We start from the raw sequence: 16098 nt of genomic DNA, 5'->3' as shown, positions 1-16098 counted from the left end.
GAGTCTAACATTACTGTTGGCAGAGTTATTGGAGGGGATTCTGAGAGGATCCAAGGGAGAATTTTCACACAGAGGATGGTGTATATGGAACATGCTGCCAGAAGAGGTTGTTGAGGCAGGTATAGTAACAATATTTAAAGGACATTTGGACAGGTACATGGATAGAAAAATTGAGAGAGATATGGGCCAAACGTAGGTAAATAGACTAGGTCAGGAAGACACCTTGGTTGACATGGATGAGTTAGGCCAAAGGGCCTGTTTATGTGCTGTACATAATTACAACTATGATTAACCAACAATAAACAGACAGAGATGGCGACTGGTGGGTTAATTTGTGGGTTTATTGGTACAGGATCCAATCACGGAGTATGTAGCCGTGGTCTGTGTAACAAGTACAGATCTCCCGGTGGAGACGCAGCGTCTGGAGGCAGAGACACCGGGGACGTCGGCAAGGAAATGTCTGGAGAAAGAAAAGGAGGTTAGTGAGGTTCAACCGGGGAGGAGGGGCATCTACATTGGGCAACTGAACAACTGGAGGTAACCCACTGGGCAACAGGGACTCCACACCGCCTGGCACGTTGAACAAATCATTATTGGTGCCACAATGTAACTGAACATCCCTGAAGATCCCTCCCCTGGTTTCCCAGTCCCTGTGATCCCTCCTGTCCCCAGGGTGTCTGCAACCCACTTAGTTTTGCCTTGTGATGGTGAACAGGCCCAGGCACAGCTGCTGAACATCCGTTCCATACACAAGGTCATACCTGGACGTCCTACATAAATGCACATTTCCAGTTCCCCTTCCCAACTTAGAACCCTTCCTTCCAACTCCCTCCTTCCTTCCCCCTCTGATACCCTATTGCTTGACTCCCTCCCTCTCTGCACCTTTTCCCCAGCGTTTCACTCCACACCCTCAAGTTATTCCTCTCTTCCACAGTACTGTAGTAAGATGCTGCAGATGTTCTACCAATCAGTGGTAGCCAGTGCCATCTTCTTCACTATCGTGTGCTGGGGCATCAGGGCAAAGGCCACAGATGCCAACAAGATTTAACAAGCTTATCAGGAAGGCTGGTTCCATCTTGGTGGCGGAATTGGATTGGAGGTGGTCTTGGAGGGGAGGATATTCCACAAACTGAGGAGCATCCTGGATAATACTGCTCATCCCCTCCATGACACACTGGTCATCCTGAGGAGTATCTTCAGCAGCCGCTTGGTTTCACCAAGATGCAGCACAGAACACCACAGGAGATCCTACTTCCCTGTGGCTGCCGAACTGTACAATTCCTCGCCTTCCTGTTGAGGGGTAGACTGACTCCCTTCCCCCCCCACTTCTATCAATCTTTGCACATCCCTAATCATTTCCACTCATCACTTTAATTTCATGTATCTTGTGTTTTATGACTGTGGCAGATCAATTTCCCATTTCCCTCCTGGGATAAATGAAGTTCTATCCTAGAATACTGCAATAGTCCCTCGACACATTGCCACAGTATCAGTAATAATCTCTGGATTTCTACCTGAGCCATGAGCAAATTGGTGTAGGGTCGAGAAGATTAAAGAGTTGAACACATGGCTCAAAGATTTCATTGGAAGAAGTGGGTTTGAATTCATGGGACATTGGCATCGGTTTTGGGAAAGGAGGCAGCTGTTCTGATGGGACAGAGTCCACATGAACCCTGCTGGGACCAGGGTCCTGACGAACCGCCGTTGATAGGGCTTTAATCTAAAACAGTAGGAGGGTGGATTCACCAAATTGGAAATGTATGGATGAATTTAAAGGGGAAGGAGAATGCAGAAGAGGTTACTGAAGTTTCCAGAAGAACTAATTGGACAGAAAGTTTAAGAAGGGATAATAGACAATAGACAATAGGTGCAGGAGTAGGCCATTTGGCCCTTCGAGCCAGCATCGCCATTCAATGTGATCATGGCTGATCATCCCCAATCAGTACCCCATTCCTGCCTTCTCCCCACATCCCCTGACTCCGCTATTTTTAAGAGCCCTATCTAGCTCTCTCTTGAAAGCATCCAGAGAACCTGCCTCCACTGCCCTCTGAGGCAGAGAATTCCACAGACTCACCACTCTCTGTGAGAAAAAGTGTTTCCTCGTCTCCGTTCTAAATGGCTTACTCCTTATTCTTAAACTGTGGCCCCAAGTTCTGGACTCCCCCAACATCGGGAACATGTTTCCTGCCTCTAGCGTGTCCAAGCACTTAACAATCTTATATGTTTCAATGAGATCACCTCTCATCCTTCTAAACTCCAGAGTGTACAAGCCCAGCTGCTCCATTCTCTCAGCATATGACAGTCCCGCCTTCTTGGTTCTTGGTTTCTTGGTCCTCCAAAATATTCCAAATGGAATTTAAACTGGAGGTGGTGAAGGGAGGGATTAAGCCAGAAAGGCTTATTGGGAAGAAAGTGCTACTTTAAATTTAGTTGCATCTGGTTGGGTAACTATAGTTGGGTGGAGATTATTCCATGCTTTAATTGTGCGGGGGAAGAACGGATTGCTAAACACATCTGTCTTTGTAGCTGGGATCACAAATTGGATCGAATGCCCTCGTCTGCTCCTAATTGGTTTGGGTTTGGTGTAGGTCTTGTAATCTATGTCGAGCTGACCATTTAACATTTTGTAAAAACAGGTCAAACAGTGAACTTCACGTCTGTCTTGGAGAGGGTTCCACCCCAGAGAATTCAGAAGTTTGGTGACACTCGCTTCTCTCTCATAGGTGTTAGTAACAAATCGAGCTGCCTGTCTTTGGACACGTTCGATGAATGAAATGTTTTTATTTGTGTATGGGTCCCATGCTGCAACTGCGTAGCCCAAATGATGTCTAACGAGGGTGAAGTATAGCTTCTCCTTGACAGAAGTTGAACAATGATGAAAGTTGCGCCTCAGGAAGTTTAGGACACCTGTTGCTTTCACCGTTGCATGATGAGTCTGACCATTCCAACGCAGATCATTCTGCAATTTCAATATACAATACAAATTTATTGTCATTTGAGCCCCAGTGAGACTCAAACGAAATTTTGTTTCCACAGCCATACAAACAAAAACAATGTCCTACAGACATACACACAATTAAGTTCACACAAACATCCATCACAGTGAACCCACTGTGATGGAAGGTAAAGTATTTTCTCCCCCCTGCTCGCCATGTCTCTCCCGATGTCCAAGCCCCAGGCGGGTGATGATAAGTCCCACGGCCATTTTAGGCCGCGCGGGGCGATTTACGGCCCCGCTCCCGGTCTGAAAGTACAAGGTCGGAGCCCCGGCGGGCGCTGTAATGTCCCACGGCCATGAAGCCGTGCCGGGCGATGTATGACCCCGCTCCGGGTCGTTCCAACCCCGCGACACGGGCTGGAGAAGTCGCGTTGCGGGAGCTCCGGGAAGCGGTCTCTCTCTCCCCCCGGACCCGCGAGCTCCCGATGTCCCAGTCCACCGGACCTGCGGCTGCGTTGCTGGAGCCTCCGAGCCCCAGGAGTCGAGTCGCAGCAGCGAGTCACCACCGCTCCCCACGTTCCGAGGCCGGCCAGCCCCACGATGGTGAGTAGTCCGCAGTCCGCAGTCTCCCGAGCCCCCGGGTCGTTCAGGTTGGAGGCCGCTCCACGGTACTAGGCCCCAACGACAACGGAGACCCGACAGGGAAAAGGTCGGGTCTCCCGAACAGGGAAGAGATTTAAAACGGTTTCCCCCTCCCCCCCCCCGCCCCCCACATATACACATTTAAAACCAAGCTTAAAAAAAACACAAACACTACATTTAACTAGACAAAAATAAAAAAAAGACAGACAGGCTGTAGGAGCCGCTGCAACGAGTCGCGCCGCCACCAGGATACCAATTTGATGCCAAGATACTTGGTTTGTTTGGATTCTACAAGGGTGACACCAAGTATATTGTAAGATGTTTCACCTGGATTCCTCTTTCTGGTGACACGCATGGTTTCACATTTGGAAGGGTTGAACTGCATGCCCCATTGTTGTGACCACTCAACCATAGTATCGAGATCCTTTTGGAGAGCATCTTCATCATCAGCTGACTTAATTGGACGGTACAGCAAACAATCATCAGCGAAAAGTCTGGTCGTACTTGCGACTTTTTCATGGATGTCATTTATGTAAAGCAAAAATAGGTGTGGGCCAAATACTGTGCCCTGAGGTGTACAACTCAACACTGGATGCCAATTGGAGCTCTTTCCGTTCACACACACACGCTGGAGATGTTTTGTCAGGAAACTGGAAATCCATCGTTTCGTGTTGGAACGAATACCATAGAAGTCAAGCTTCCAAGTAGTCTCTGGTGTGGCATAACATCAAATGCTTTAGAAAAGTCCAACACAACTAAATCCGTGATGACGTTACTATCAAGGTGCTTGGCCAGGTCATTTGTCGTCAGTATAAGCTGAGACTCGCATGATCTATGCCTCCTAAATGCATGTTGGTTGTCGGCAAGAATATTATGTTTGCTCATGTGTTGCATCAGATTACTATCAATGATATGCTCCAGCAATTTGCAGCAAGTACTTGTTAATGAAACATGACGATAATTCGCTGGGTTGGTGGTTGAACCCTTCTTAAAGCGAGGAGTGATGTTAGCCTTCCTCCAATCCAGCGGAACATCACCCGAGTCAAGCTATTGTTGGAAAATGAACGGCAAAACTGGAGCCATTTCTTCGGCTGCGATCTTGAGGGCTTGATTCTGTATCTGATCTGGTCCACTTGCTTTTGTGGTATTAATGTTGAGCAATAACTTCTTGACACCTTCAACCTCCATTTTAATAGCAGGCATATCAGCATATGGGCTGGGCGGTAGGACAGGAAATGATGAAGGCTCCACATCTTCCCGGGCGAAAACGTGTTGAAATTGGTTTGCAAGAGCTTCTGCTTTCGCCTGGTCTTCGGTGAACAGACAGTTGTTCATTTTAAGCATCTGGACACCAGTGTTGTCTGTCCGTCTGGATTTCACATATCTCCAAAAAGCCTTGGGTTGCTCTCGCCCAAGAATAGAAGAAACATGTTGTCTATGAGCACTCCTAATTGCACGATCGACTTGATTTCGCACTCTAGTAAAATTGTCCCAGTCCAGTTTTGTACCCCTTTTTGGCACGGATATAAAACTTCTCTTTCTTACTTCAGAGACGTTTCAGTTTTGCTGAAAACCAAGGACGCTCACGGCCCTTAATTAGTATTTGAGGACCGTGATTTGTAACAATATTATTTAAGGAGTTTCTCAGCCACACCCAGTTGTCATTTACGGATCTTTTATCTGGTTGCAGGTTGAAGAAATCTTTCCCAGTTTTTTTGCTAAGACTTTAAATTCCTCGCTGTTCACTTTTTTCCAGAGGGAAATTTTACGTGGTGGTTTTGAAGGAACTTTAAGTGCCGTTTTGTTTGGATAATATAATGATCGCTAATTCCAGCACACGATGAAACTTCTGAGATTAAATCTGGGTGTGAAGTGAACAGTAAATCTAAAGTATTTTCTGTGCCACTTGTCTCATCACGCCTGGTAGAGAAAGAGACTTTTTGGGACAGGTGATTTTCCAGAGTAAGGTCAGCTAGTGCTTCCTGGAGAGCCCCTTTTGGTTCACTTTGTATGCCGTCAGATCAATCTACACCCGGGACATTGAAATCGCCCCCCAGGATGATGTGGAGAGTATGACGAGGCGTTAATTTTGGAGATGTTTGATCCAAGATCTAAAAGAGGCTCCGTTTTCATGTCAGGTGGTCGGTAAAAGCTTCCGATCTGTAACGACTGACCCTCGAGTGTAGCTTGACACCAGATTTGCTCAAAGTCGCTGTATAAGTCTGTTCTTTCAATACAAGGAATGGTATTGTTAACTCCAATGAAGACACCGCCTCCATGCGTGGTTCTGTCCTTTCTAAAAATTTGGAGGTGAGGAGGGAAAATCTCAGCAGATTTGATTTATGGGTCCAGCCAAGATTCAGACCCGATAAGGATATCAGGGTTTTCAGTTTCAATAAATGAATTAACCTTCCCGGGAATTAACCTTGTAAACCTACGCTGCACTCCCTCAATAGCAAGAATGTCCTTCCTCTGTGAGAAGCTGTTTTTGCCTTTTAGGTCGGCGGCGCGACTCACCCGTTGTAGCGGCCCCTACAGCCTGTCTGTCTTTTTTAAATTTTTTGTCTAGTTAAATGTAGTGTTTGGTGTTTTTTAATACTAGTTTTAAATGTGTATATGTGGGGGGAGGGTGAAACTATTTAAAATCTCTTCCCTATCTGGGAGACACGACCTTTTCCCTGTCGGGTCTCCGTTGTCGTTGGGGCCTAGCACCGTGGAGCGGCTTCTAACCTGAACGACCCGGGGGCTCGGGAGACTGCGGAGCTGCGGAATACTCACCATCGTGGGGCTGGCCGGCCTCGGAGCGTGGGGAGCGGTGGTGACTCGCTGCTGCGACTCGACTCCTGGGGCTCGGAGGCTCCAGCAACGCAGCCGCAGGTCCGGTGGACTGGGACATCGGGAGCTCGCGGGTCCGGGGGGAGAGAGAGACCGCTTCCCGGAGCTCCCGCAACGCGACTTCTCCAGCCCGTGTCGCGGGGTTGGAACGATGTACAAGTGGTACATCACCTGGCGCGGCTTCATGGCCGTGGGGCATTCCAGCGCCCGCCGTGGGCTCCAACATTGTGACTTTTAGACCGGGAGCGGGGCCGTAAATCGCCCCGCGCGGCCTAAAATGGCCGTGGGACTTATCATCGCCCGCCTGGGGCTTGGACATCGGGAGAGAAATTGAGAGCAGGGGAGAGAAAAGACTTTGCCTTCCATCACAGTGGGTTCACTGTGATGGGTGTTTGTGTGAATTAAATTGTGTGTATGTCTGTAGGACATTGTCTTTGTTTGTATGGCTGTGGAAACGAAATTTCGTTTGAGTCTCACTGAGGCTCAAATGACAATAAAGTTGTATTGTATTGTATTGTTAAAAAAACTTTAATCTGAACAACGTGAAATATAAGATGAAATCCTAATTGAACCTGATTACAGCGTGGAGAGGAAAAATGTGTAAGAATATGTAAAAATTTAAGAGCTAGCTACATTTGAGGAAGATACAAAACATACATACAACATACAGGACTTTTAGTATATAGACTAGACTAAGTGGGACCCATTGGGTCCCAGTCACACAGGAGGCCGGGTCCCTCGAACGCAACCCATTCCCCAAAGCAATATTCCGCCACTCACCTGTTCCCCCAACGTAACCCGTTCCCCCAAAGCAATATTCCACCACTCACCCATAACCCCTAACTGCACGGACGTGGCTCATTTCCCCTCATCTCCAGCACCCCCCCCCCCCCCCTTCCTCTTCAAGTGTGGGAGGGGAGGCGTGGAGGCGGGTGTGCGGTGGGAGGGGAGGAGGGAAGTGGGCAAGGGGTTGGAGGGGGGGGAGCGCATGGTGTGGGGGATGGGGTGGGGGGTGGTGTGGGGGGGAAGGGAGGTGTGTATGTGCTGCGTCTCTTGTTGCATTCTTCAGGTGGGGGCTGTCGGGGGCCGGTGGAGGAGGGAGGAGCGTCCTGCACCCAGGGAAGGGGGACAGCTTCAGGAAGAGCCTGTCAGGGGCCGGTGGTGGCAGCGCTGCCATGGCCGACTGCTGTAGGACCCTCCACCCCAGCCCCCAACAGCCCCCTCCTGAAGCCATCCCCCTCCCTCGCCGGAGGATGCCCCCCACCACTGGCCTCTGCCTGCAGTCGTCCCGTCCCCAGCTTTATTAAATACACTCAGCTTTATTCTCCTTGCCACCGGTGATTGACAGCGGGTGCTGGATGGGGCAGTTTTTACAATCTTTAAACATTCATAACTTTTGTAATATGTCAGCAATCGGAAGAAAACTTGTTGCACTTACAGCGCAGAGAATGGCGAGAAAGGAGGAGAAAGATTGTAGTGTAGAGGGAGGGGAGTGGAGGAAGGGGGCTGGAGGGGGAGAGAGGGGGAGCGAGAAGGGGAGAGTGGGAATTGGGGGAAGGAGAGGGGGGAGGAGAGGGAGAGAGGGGGATGGAGAGAACGGAGAGGGGGAAGAGGAGAGTGGGGTAGGGGGTGGGTGAGGAGGGGGAGAGAGGGGTGGGGAGGGGGGAGGGAGGAGGAGGATGGAGGGGAGAATTGAGAGAGGGGGAGGGGAGGATTGTGAAAGGGAGGGGGGGAAGAGTGGGGAGGGAGGGGGGAGAGGGTTAGGGGGAAGGGAGGGGAAAGGGCTAGGGGGGAGAGGGGCAGGGAGATAGGGGTAGGGGAGAGGAGGGAGAGAGGGAGAAGAGTGGGGGTGAGAGGGGTAGGTGGAGAGGGGGAGGGGGGAGGGAGGGGGAGGGGTTGGAAGGTGGGGAGGGAGAGAGTGGGAGGGTGGCGAAAGAGGGGGGAAGGAGTGGGAGAGGAGGGGGTGTGGGGGAGTGGAATGGGGAGGAGGGAGAGAGGAAACGTGAGGGGGGCAGAGGAGTAGTGGGGGAGAGGGAGGGGGGAGTTTGAGGGGTTGTGGGGCGGGTGCATCGTTAGAGCTGAGGGCTGGTTCTTGAACGCAATAATTACTTGCTCCCTCGCTGCAAGACAGCGTGTTTTTTATCAAAGGCCTTGGAGCGACGCAACTGGCATCGCGTACGGTTAGCAACGGGAGGGAGGGGGGAGGTGACTTAACTCGTGCTAAACAGCAGATGTTTAATCCAGAGCCGAGCCGGGGGGGGGGGGGGGGGGGGGGTGGAACAGGGAGGGACAGAGGCAGAGAGAGCAAAATGCCAGCGTGCGTCAACCGCTGAAGCGTTCAGAATGTTCTGGAAATGAAGCGTGCGCGTCTCATGCAGGAAAGCTGTCGGCAGCTGTATGGAATTCGGGGGGAGGAGCCGGTCGCGTCTCACACACACTAACCACCCGCCCCCACAAACAGCGGGTTCCTTCTCATCTAAGCTGTCAATGAAGAGACAGCAAATTTATTTTTAAAAGCTGTCTTTGAATGTAAAAGTTAATGTTAAGAATTAGTGATGTCAAGTGAGAAATAATTCAATTCAATTCAATGAAAAACAATGGAATCGACAATAATTAGTGCAGTTAAATGAGAAACAATAAAATTCAATGTTATGAAAAAAATAAAAATAAACAATGCTTTAATCCACTGCTAGGAGCGGGGCCAGGAGGCAGGTGGGCCTCGATCAAGGGCATTGTGACGTCAGCAGCTGGCAAGCAGCGATAATTGAATAAAAGTCAGTTTCGTGAATAATTTTAGTGAAAATCTCGGGAAATAATTGACCAAATTTACAGTGGAGTGGATTTCAACAATCAAAAGGTAAATTGCTACTGAAATATGTAAACATTTCCCCGTTTTGGCGTCTGGTTTTCAAGGAGATACGTTTCGAAGTCAAAATGACACACACGCAGTTTAAATAAGTACTAGGCCAAGTGCAGAACGGGTCTGGTCCCCCAACGTGCGGTTGCGGGGGCGGGGGGAGGGCAGTTTAGGGGGCGGCATCACGCACACTAACTACCCCAGCGCACATGCGAACTACCACCCTTGATATTAATATTATCCATTTGCTCCTTTTACCCCATAACTGCCCTATCCACTGATGCATAGCCCCTAACTCACAGGCGCATCTAGGGGGGGTGGGGGGTAGAGAGTGAGGGCGCAGAGACAGAGATGGGCAGAGACAGAGAGAGAGGGTGGTGAAGGGGAGGGAGTGGCGGAGAGGAAGGGGAGGAGGGGCAGAGGAGAGAGGGGAGGAGAGAAAGGGGAGGGGAGAGGGGGAGGAGAGAAAGAGGGGGAGAGAGAGGGGGGGAGAGGAAGTGAGGGGGAGAGGTGGGGGGAAGGGAGGGAGAGAAGTGGTGGGGGAGGAGAATGGGGAAGGGGGGAGGGGTTGGGGAAGGGGGGAGGGGTAGAGGAAGGGTGGGGAGGGAGAGAGGGGGGTGAGAGGGAGAGAGGGGGAGAGAGGGAAGGGGAGATGGGGGGGAGGGAGTGGGGAAGGAGGGGGAGAGGGGTGGGGGGAGGGAGGAGAGAGGGGGAAGAGTGGGGAGAGTTAGGGAGAGGGAGACGGGTGAAGGGGCGGGAGATGAGGGGGGTGTGGAGGAAAGGAGAGGGAGGAAGGGATACGGGGAGGAAGGGGGGGAGCCGAGTGGGGATGAAGGGGGGAGAGGAAGCGGGGGGTAGGAGGGAATGGGGGAGGGAGGAGGGGGAAAGGGGGCAGTGGGGAGGTGGATGGGGAGAGGATGGGGGAGAATGGGGAGAGGGCGGACTTGAACTTGGTGAGCGGGCGGCTCGGACGGGGCCGATTGCGAAAGGGCAGCGAGCATCGGCAGCTCTCTGGACCTCGGGCGGCGTGGAGAGCCTCGACAGCATTCACGTCACGATTCCCCGAGTCCCTGCGATCAACGGTGGAATTGCAGTTTTCCCAGAGGGAGTAATGGCCGGCAAGGCCACCTTCTCATCGCGTGCCCCGCGCGACAAAAACGACCGCCGCCGCCATGTTCTACGATCGGACGGGGGAGACGGAGAGGATTCAGAAGCCAGTGGCCTCCGGCTGTGAGTGAGCGGCTGCAAGCGACGCCTCTAGCGAGCGGCTGCGAGCGACGCCTCTAGCGAGCGGCTGTGAGGGAGCAGCTGAGACCACCGGATCTGTCAGTTTGGTGATAAATCTTAGTAAATATCTCGGGAAATAATTGACCAAATGTATAGAGAAGTGGATTTTTGATCATAAGGACGATTTAAATCATAAGGACGATTTCTATCAGAAGTTGCAAAAATGTCACTGTTATTGTAACGTCAGCAGATGGGCTAAAAAAGATCAGATTGGTCAACAAATTTAATAGAAGGGTTGGGAAAATAATGTACCAAATGCACAGAGGATTTGATTTCTAAAATGACAAGGAAAATCTCTACTGAAATATGTAAAAAATCCCCCGTTTCGGTGTCTGGTTTTCGAGGAGATACATGGCAAAGGCAAAGGCACACACACACGTTCCGAACGTGCTTTAGACCCCGAGTACGGGGGGGGGGGGGGGAGGGGGAAAGTATATAGATAGATATAGTCACACACACACACAGTTTTAAAAGTATACTAGACCAAGTGCAGGTTGGGTCTGCTCCCCAAACGCACCCGTTCCCTACCCGTAGCCCCCACGGGAGACGTGGTCCTCCAACTGAAGCCGTTCCCGAACATAAGATTCCAGCACTCAGCAGTGCGGCTGTTTTTAAATGGCGTCTTTGAGGCGAGAGGCGGGCGCCAGCAGCCGTTATGGTCGCTAGCCAGCAGGAGGCGACAAAATGAGTCAGTGAGGGGGGGGGGGGGGGGGACGAAGGATTTTATTAAAAATGTGTATATAAACACGACAAAATTTAATCGGGAGTGGATACTTGGAATGAAAAGTGAAATCTCGACCGAAATGGAAAAAATCTCGGCGTTTCAGCTTCTGGCGTTGTCGTAGCAACGAATCAAAGGCTGTCACCCACAAGTCAGGCAGAAACGCACACACACACACACATGCGCGCGCACGCACGCACACACACTTTTAATATTATATAGAGATAGATAGATAGATAGATAGATAGATAGATAGATATGATGAAAGATATAGATGTACGTTTTTTTTTACACACAGATTGGTGGGTCCATGGAACGTTCTGCTGGGAGTGGTGGTGGAAGTAGATACAATAGTGACATTTAAGAGCTTTTAGATGAGCACATGGATATGCAGGGAATGGAGGATATGCATCATGTGCAGGCAGAAGGGATTAATTTAATTTGACATCAACTTTATGATCCAAAGGGCCTGTGCCTGTACTGCATTGCTTTATATTTTATGTTCCTGATAACTGACCTTCTCCATCTCAGGCAAACTCCTGGTTATTCTCCTTTCCATCTTCTCCAGTGCTATCAGATTATTTGTACAGCAAGATGATCAGAACTGCATGCACTGCCCTAGCTGAGTTAGAGCATAACTACCTGATATCTGTATTCAGTGCCCAGACTAATAGTATAGCATAGGGCTTCCTAACCATGTTAACTACATGTAATGTAATGTCTGGGATCTATGGACGTACTTCAAGGCCCCTCTGTTCCTCAATACTACCGCACACCTTCATGGACAATGCCCTAGCCTCATTAATACTTACAAAAATATCACCTCACATTTGTCTGAATTAAACACTATCTGCCATTTATCAGCCCATATAACCAACACCCTGGCATCTTTCTGCCACCTGACTATCGTCCACACTACCAAATTGCTCTATCAATCTTCATCTCATCCACGAATTTACCGAACATTACACCCACATCCTAGTCATTGACATATATTACAAGCCCGGATAGCAGCACCAATCCCTGTGGAACACCAGTACTCAGTCTTCCACTAATAGAAATAATTCTCTACCACCACTCTTTCTCTGATTGCTGCTAATTTTGGACTCAGTTTGTCCATTTGAAGCATCTCCTATAGTTTTTTAGTCCCCTATAACTGTCACATGCCATCTTTGCACTCTTAATCTAACCCTCAATGGCCCTCTAAATCCAGGCTCTCTATACTTGTCACCTCTGTTTTTCCCCTCACTGGGACATGTTTCAGTTTCGGTTTAGGTTAGATTTATTATAGTCAAGTGTACTGGGGTACAGTACTTTAATGATTCAATTCAATTATTCAATTTGCTTTGCTTTGCATGCTATCTAATCAGATGAGATATGCCACAAATAAATACAATTCTGCCAATAATAAGTACAATAGATGGAGCAAAGGGGAAGATACAGAGGGCAGAATAGAGTTCTCACCATTAGAAGCATAGAAAAATAGGTGCAGGAGTTGACCATTCGGCCCTTCTAGTCAGCACCGCCATTCAATCTGATCATGGCTGATCATCTAAAATCAGTACCCCATTCCTGCTTTTTCCCCCATATCCCTTGATTCCTTTAGCTCTAAGAGCTTATAGTGCAATAGCGTTATAGACAAAGTCCGATGTCTTAATGAGGTAGAGGTGAATTGGACACTACTTAGCTTATGGAAAGACCGTTCAGTAGCCTGATAACAGAGGGGAAGAGGCAGTTCCTGAGACTGGTGCAGCGATTTAAAGCATCTGTACCTTCTTTTGGAAAGGAGCGGGGAGAAAAAAGGAATGACCGGGGTATGACAAGTCTTTGATTCTAAGCTGGAGTAACTCAGCGGGTCAGACAGCAACACTGGAGAAAAGGAATAGGCGATATTTTGAGTCGAGACCCTTCTTCAGATTATATTTGCTGCTTTCTTGAGGCAGCATAGTGTGGATTTACTTTATTTTAGACATTAGAATATACAGCATGGTAACAGGCTCTTCCGCCAACAGAGTCTGCGCCAACCAACAGTAACTGTATACTAGCACTATCCTGCACACTAGGAACAAATTACAATTAACAGAAGCTAAATGAACCTACAAACTTGTATGTCGTTGGAGTGTGGGTAGAAACTGGAGCAACCAGAGAAAACCCACGCAGACACAGGGAGAACGTATAAACTCTGTAGTCAGGATTGAACTCAGGTATATGGTGCTGTAAGGCAGCAACTCTGCCACTGCGTCGCCCTCATGTCAGTGGTGGAGTTAACGGTGGAGTACAATCATTGATGGAGTCAATAATGGGGAGTCTGGTCCGGTGATTGATTGGGCTAATTCTCGTTATTTCTCCTTTGAATGCTTCCCATCCCATTGTGTAGATGTAGACTTACTGTAAGTAGATGCTCTCGATTCACCTGGGCCAAGAGCAACAAACCAACGTGTTGAGCAGCATCATGCGGAGAATGAGATGTTGACATTTCAGTTTGAAACCCTGTGTCAGCCTGAGTTTCCCCAGCAGCTTGTGTGTTGCTCCAGATTCCAGCATCTGCAGTCTCTTGTGTCTCTAACTTTGTCAGGTTTTCCCTTATTTAATGAAATTGGCCTTCCAAGTTTTAAACCTCCCTGGATTTCCATTTTTACTGAAGGTGCGGATAATGTGTCTGGTCGGAGGGTGAACGGTGGAGCCCTGGTACCAGAGGGGTGAACAAGGAGCAGCCTTGGGAGTTTCTGATGGAGAATCTCTCCCAGTGATGGGACTGGGCACAGACTGTGACCATCACATTCCCCACACTCACCACTAGATGCCCTGCTGCTGAGCCTGCAGCCGCTGCCTCTCTTTGATCAGTAAGATGATTCCCACCACGGCGCTGATGATTCCCAGAGTGATTCCCAGAGCACAGATCACGGTTCCAGGGCCGGACACTTCCTCGGGTACCTCGGACTCTGGGGAGAGACGAGGGAAGGGTGAGGATCCAACAGAGAGCCTGGGGTGAACACATAGAGCAGAGAGCTGGGACACCAAGCCCACCTGGGTGGAGGGGAGCCAGTCTCACCCCAAATACACACTTACGTCAGCAAACCCTGGCCCCACACGTCAGTAATTCCCCGATCTGTGTGAAATACTCACAATATCAAACAGCAAACGTTTAACATTCTCACGGTACCAGCGATGTGAAAGCAGCATCCAGCCTGCCCTGCAACTACATGGCATTTCCTTCAGCTCTATATCCCGTTATCTAGTATAATTATTCAACTTATTTCCAGATTCAACACGGAATTCCAGATCACAGGAGATTGCTGCTTAAAAATCTCACGTCTTGTATCCACCTCATCTGGTTCCTGACCCATGGCAGCAGAAACAACTTCACCTGTCTGCCGTGTGAGAACCCTTCATGATCAAGACCTCATCACATATACCTGTCCAATCTTCTCTGCCTCGGAGACACATCTAACTTCTCCACACCCCACATGAGAGTGATAGAGGGTCGGCAATATAAGATGGGCATCAACAGAGCATATACACAGGGAGGAGCTGTCTGAGGTCACAGCAATTGTTGTACCAGAGCCCGGGAACATGTAAGTAAAGTTTGGACAAATCGGTGAAATAGAAGCAGATCGCAGGATCTGAGGAGAGAGTGGGGTGAGGGGTGAAACATAGAAACATAGAAATTAGGTGCAGGAGTAGGCCATTCGGCCCTTCAAGCCTGCACCGCCATTCAATATGATCATGGCTGATCATCGAACTCAGTATCCCGTACCTGCCTTCTCTCCATACCCTCTGATCCCCTTAGCCACAAGGGCCACATCTAACTCCCTCTTAAATATAGCCAATGAACTGGCCTCGACTACCCTCTGTGGCAGGGAGTTCCAGAGATTCACCACTCTGTGTGAAAAAAGTTCTTCTCATCTCGGTTTTAAAGGATTTCCCCCTTATCCTTAAGCTGTGACCCCTTGTCCTGGACTTCCCCAACATCGGGAGCAATCTTCCTGCATCTAGCCTGTCCAACCCCTTAAGAATGTTGTAAGTTTCTATAAGATCCCCTCTCAATCTCCTAAATTCTAGAGAGTATAAACCAAGTCTATCCAGTCTTTCTTCATAAGACAGTCCTGACATCCCAGGAATCAGTCTGGTGAACCTTCTCTGCACTCCCTCTATGGCAATAATGTCCTTCCTCAGATTTGGAGACCAAAACTGTACGCAATACTCCAGGTGTGGTCTCACCAAGACCCTGTACAACTGCAGTAGAACCTCCCTGCTGCTGTACTCAAATCCTTTTGCTATGAAAGCTAACATACCATTCGCTTTCTTCACTGCCTGCTGCACCTGCATGCCCACTTTCAATGACTGGTGTACCATGACACCCAGGTCTCGCTGCATCTCCCCTTTTCCTAGTCGGCCACCATTTAGATAATAGTCTGCTTTCCTGTTTTTGCCACCAAAATGGATAACCTCACATTTATCCACATTATACTGCATCTGCCAAACATTTGCCCACTCACCCAGCCTATCCAAGTCACCTTGCAGTCTCCTAGCATCCTCCTCACAGCTAACACTGCCCCCCAGCTTAGTGTCATCTGCAAACTTGGAGATATTGCCTTCAATTCCCTCATCCAGATCATTAATATATATTGTAAATAGCTGGGGTCCCAGCACTGAGCCTTGCGGTACCCCACTAGTCACTGCCTGCCATTGTGAAAAGGACCCGTTTACTCCTACTCTTTGCTTCCTGTTTGCCAGCCAGTTCTCTATCCACATCAATACTGAACCCCCAATGCCGTGTGCTTTAAGTTTGTAAACTAATCTCTTATGTGGGACCTT

General features: G+C 49.2%; 1 protein-coding gene across 2 annotated transcripts in view; it reads right to left on the bottom strand.

Moving 5' to 3' along the window:
* Positions 1-320: 320 nt before the first annotated feature.
* Positions 321-16098, bottom strand: part of LOC116990219 (RLA class II histocompatibility antigen, DP alpha-1 chain-like) — a 58799-nt gene continuing 43021 nt past the window's right edge. The window contains exons 4-5 of one of the 2 annotated variants that reach the window (XM_033047763.1): positions 14075-14222; positions 321-460 (exon numbers count right to left, since the gene is read on the bottom strand). In XM_033047763.1, coding sequence (XP_032903654.1) covers positions 14077-14222 — 146 coding nt within the window. In that variant the 3' untranslated portion in view covers positions 321-460; positions 14075-14076. The remainder of the gene's footprint in view (positions 461-14074; positions 14223-16098) is intronic. The other variant, XM_033047764.1, reaches the window with a different exon arrangement.

The sequence above is a fragment of the Amblyraja radiata genome, chromosome 30 (genome assembly GCF_010909765.2).
Source record: "Amblyraja radiata isolate CabotCenter1 chromosome 30, sAmbRad1.1.pri, whole genome shotgun sequence".
NCBI classification, from domain to species: Eukaryota; Metazoa; Chordata; class Chondrichthyes; order Rajiformes; family Rajidae; genus Amblyraja; species Amblyraja radiata.
Note: the sequence above shows the minus strand (reverse complement) of the source record. Positions and strands in the feature narration are given on the sequence as shown.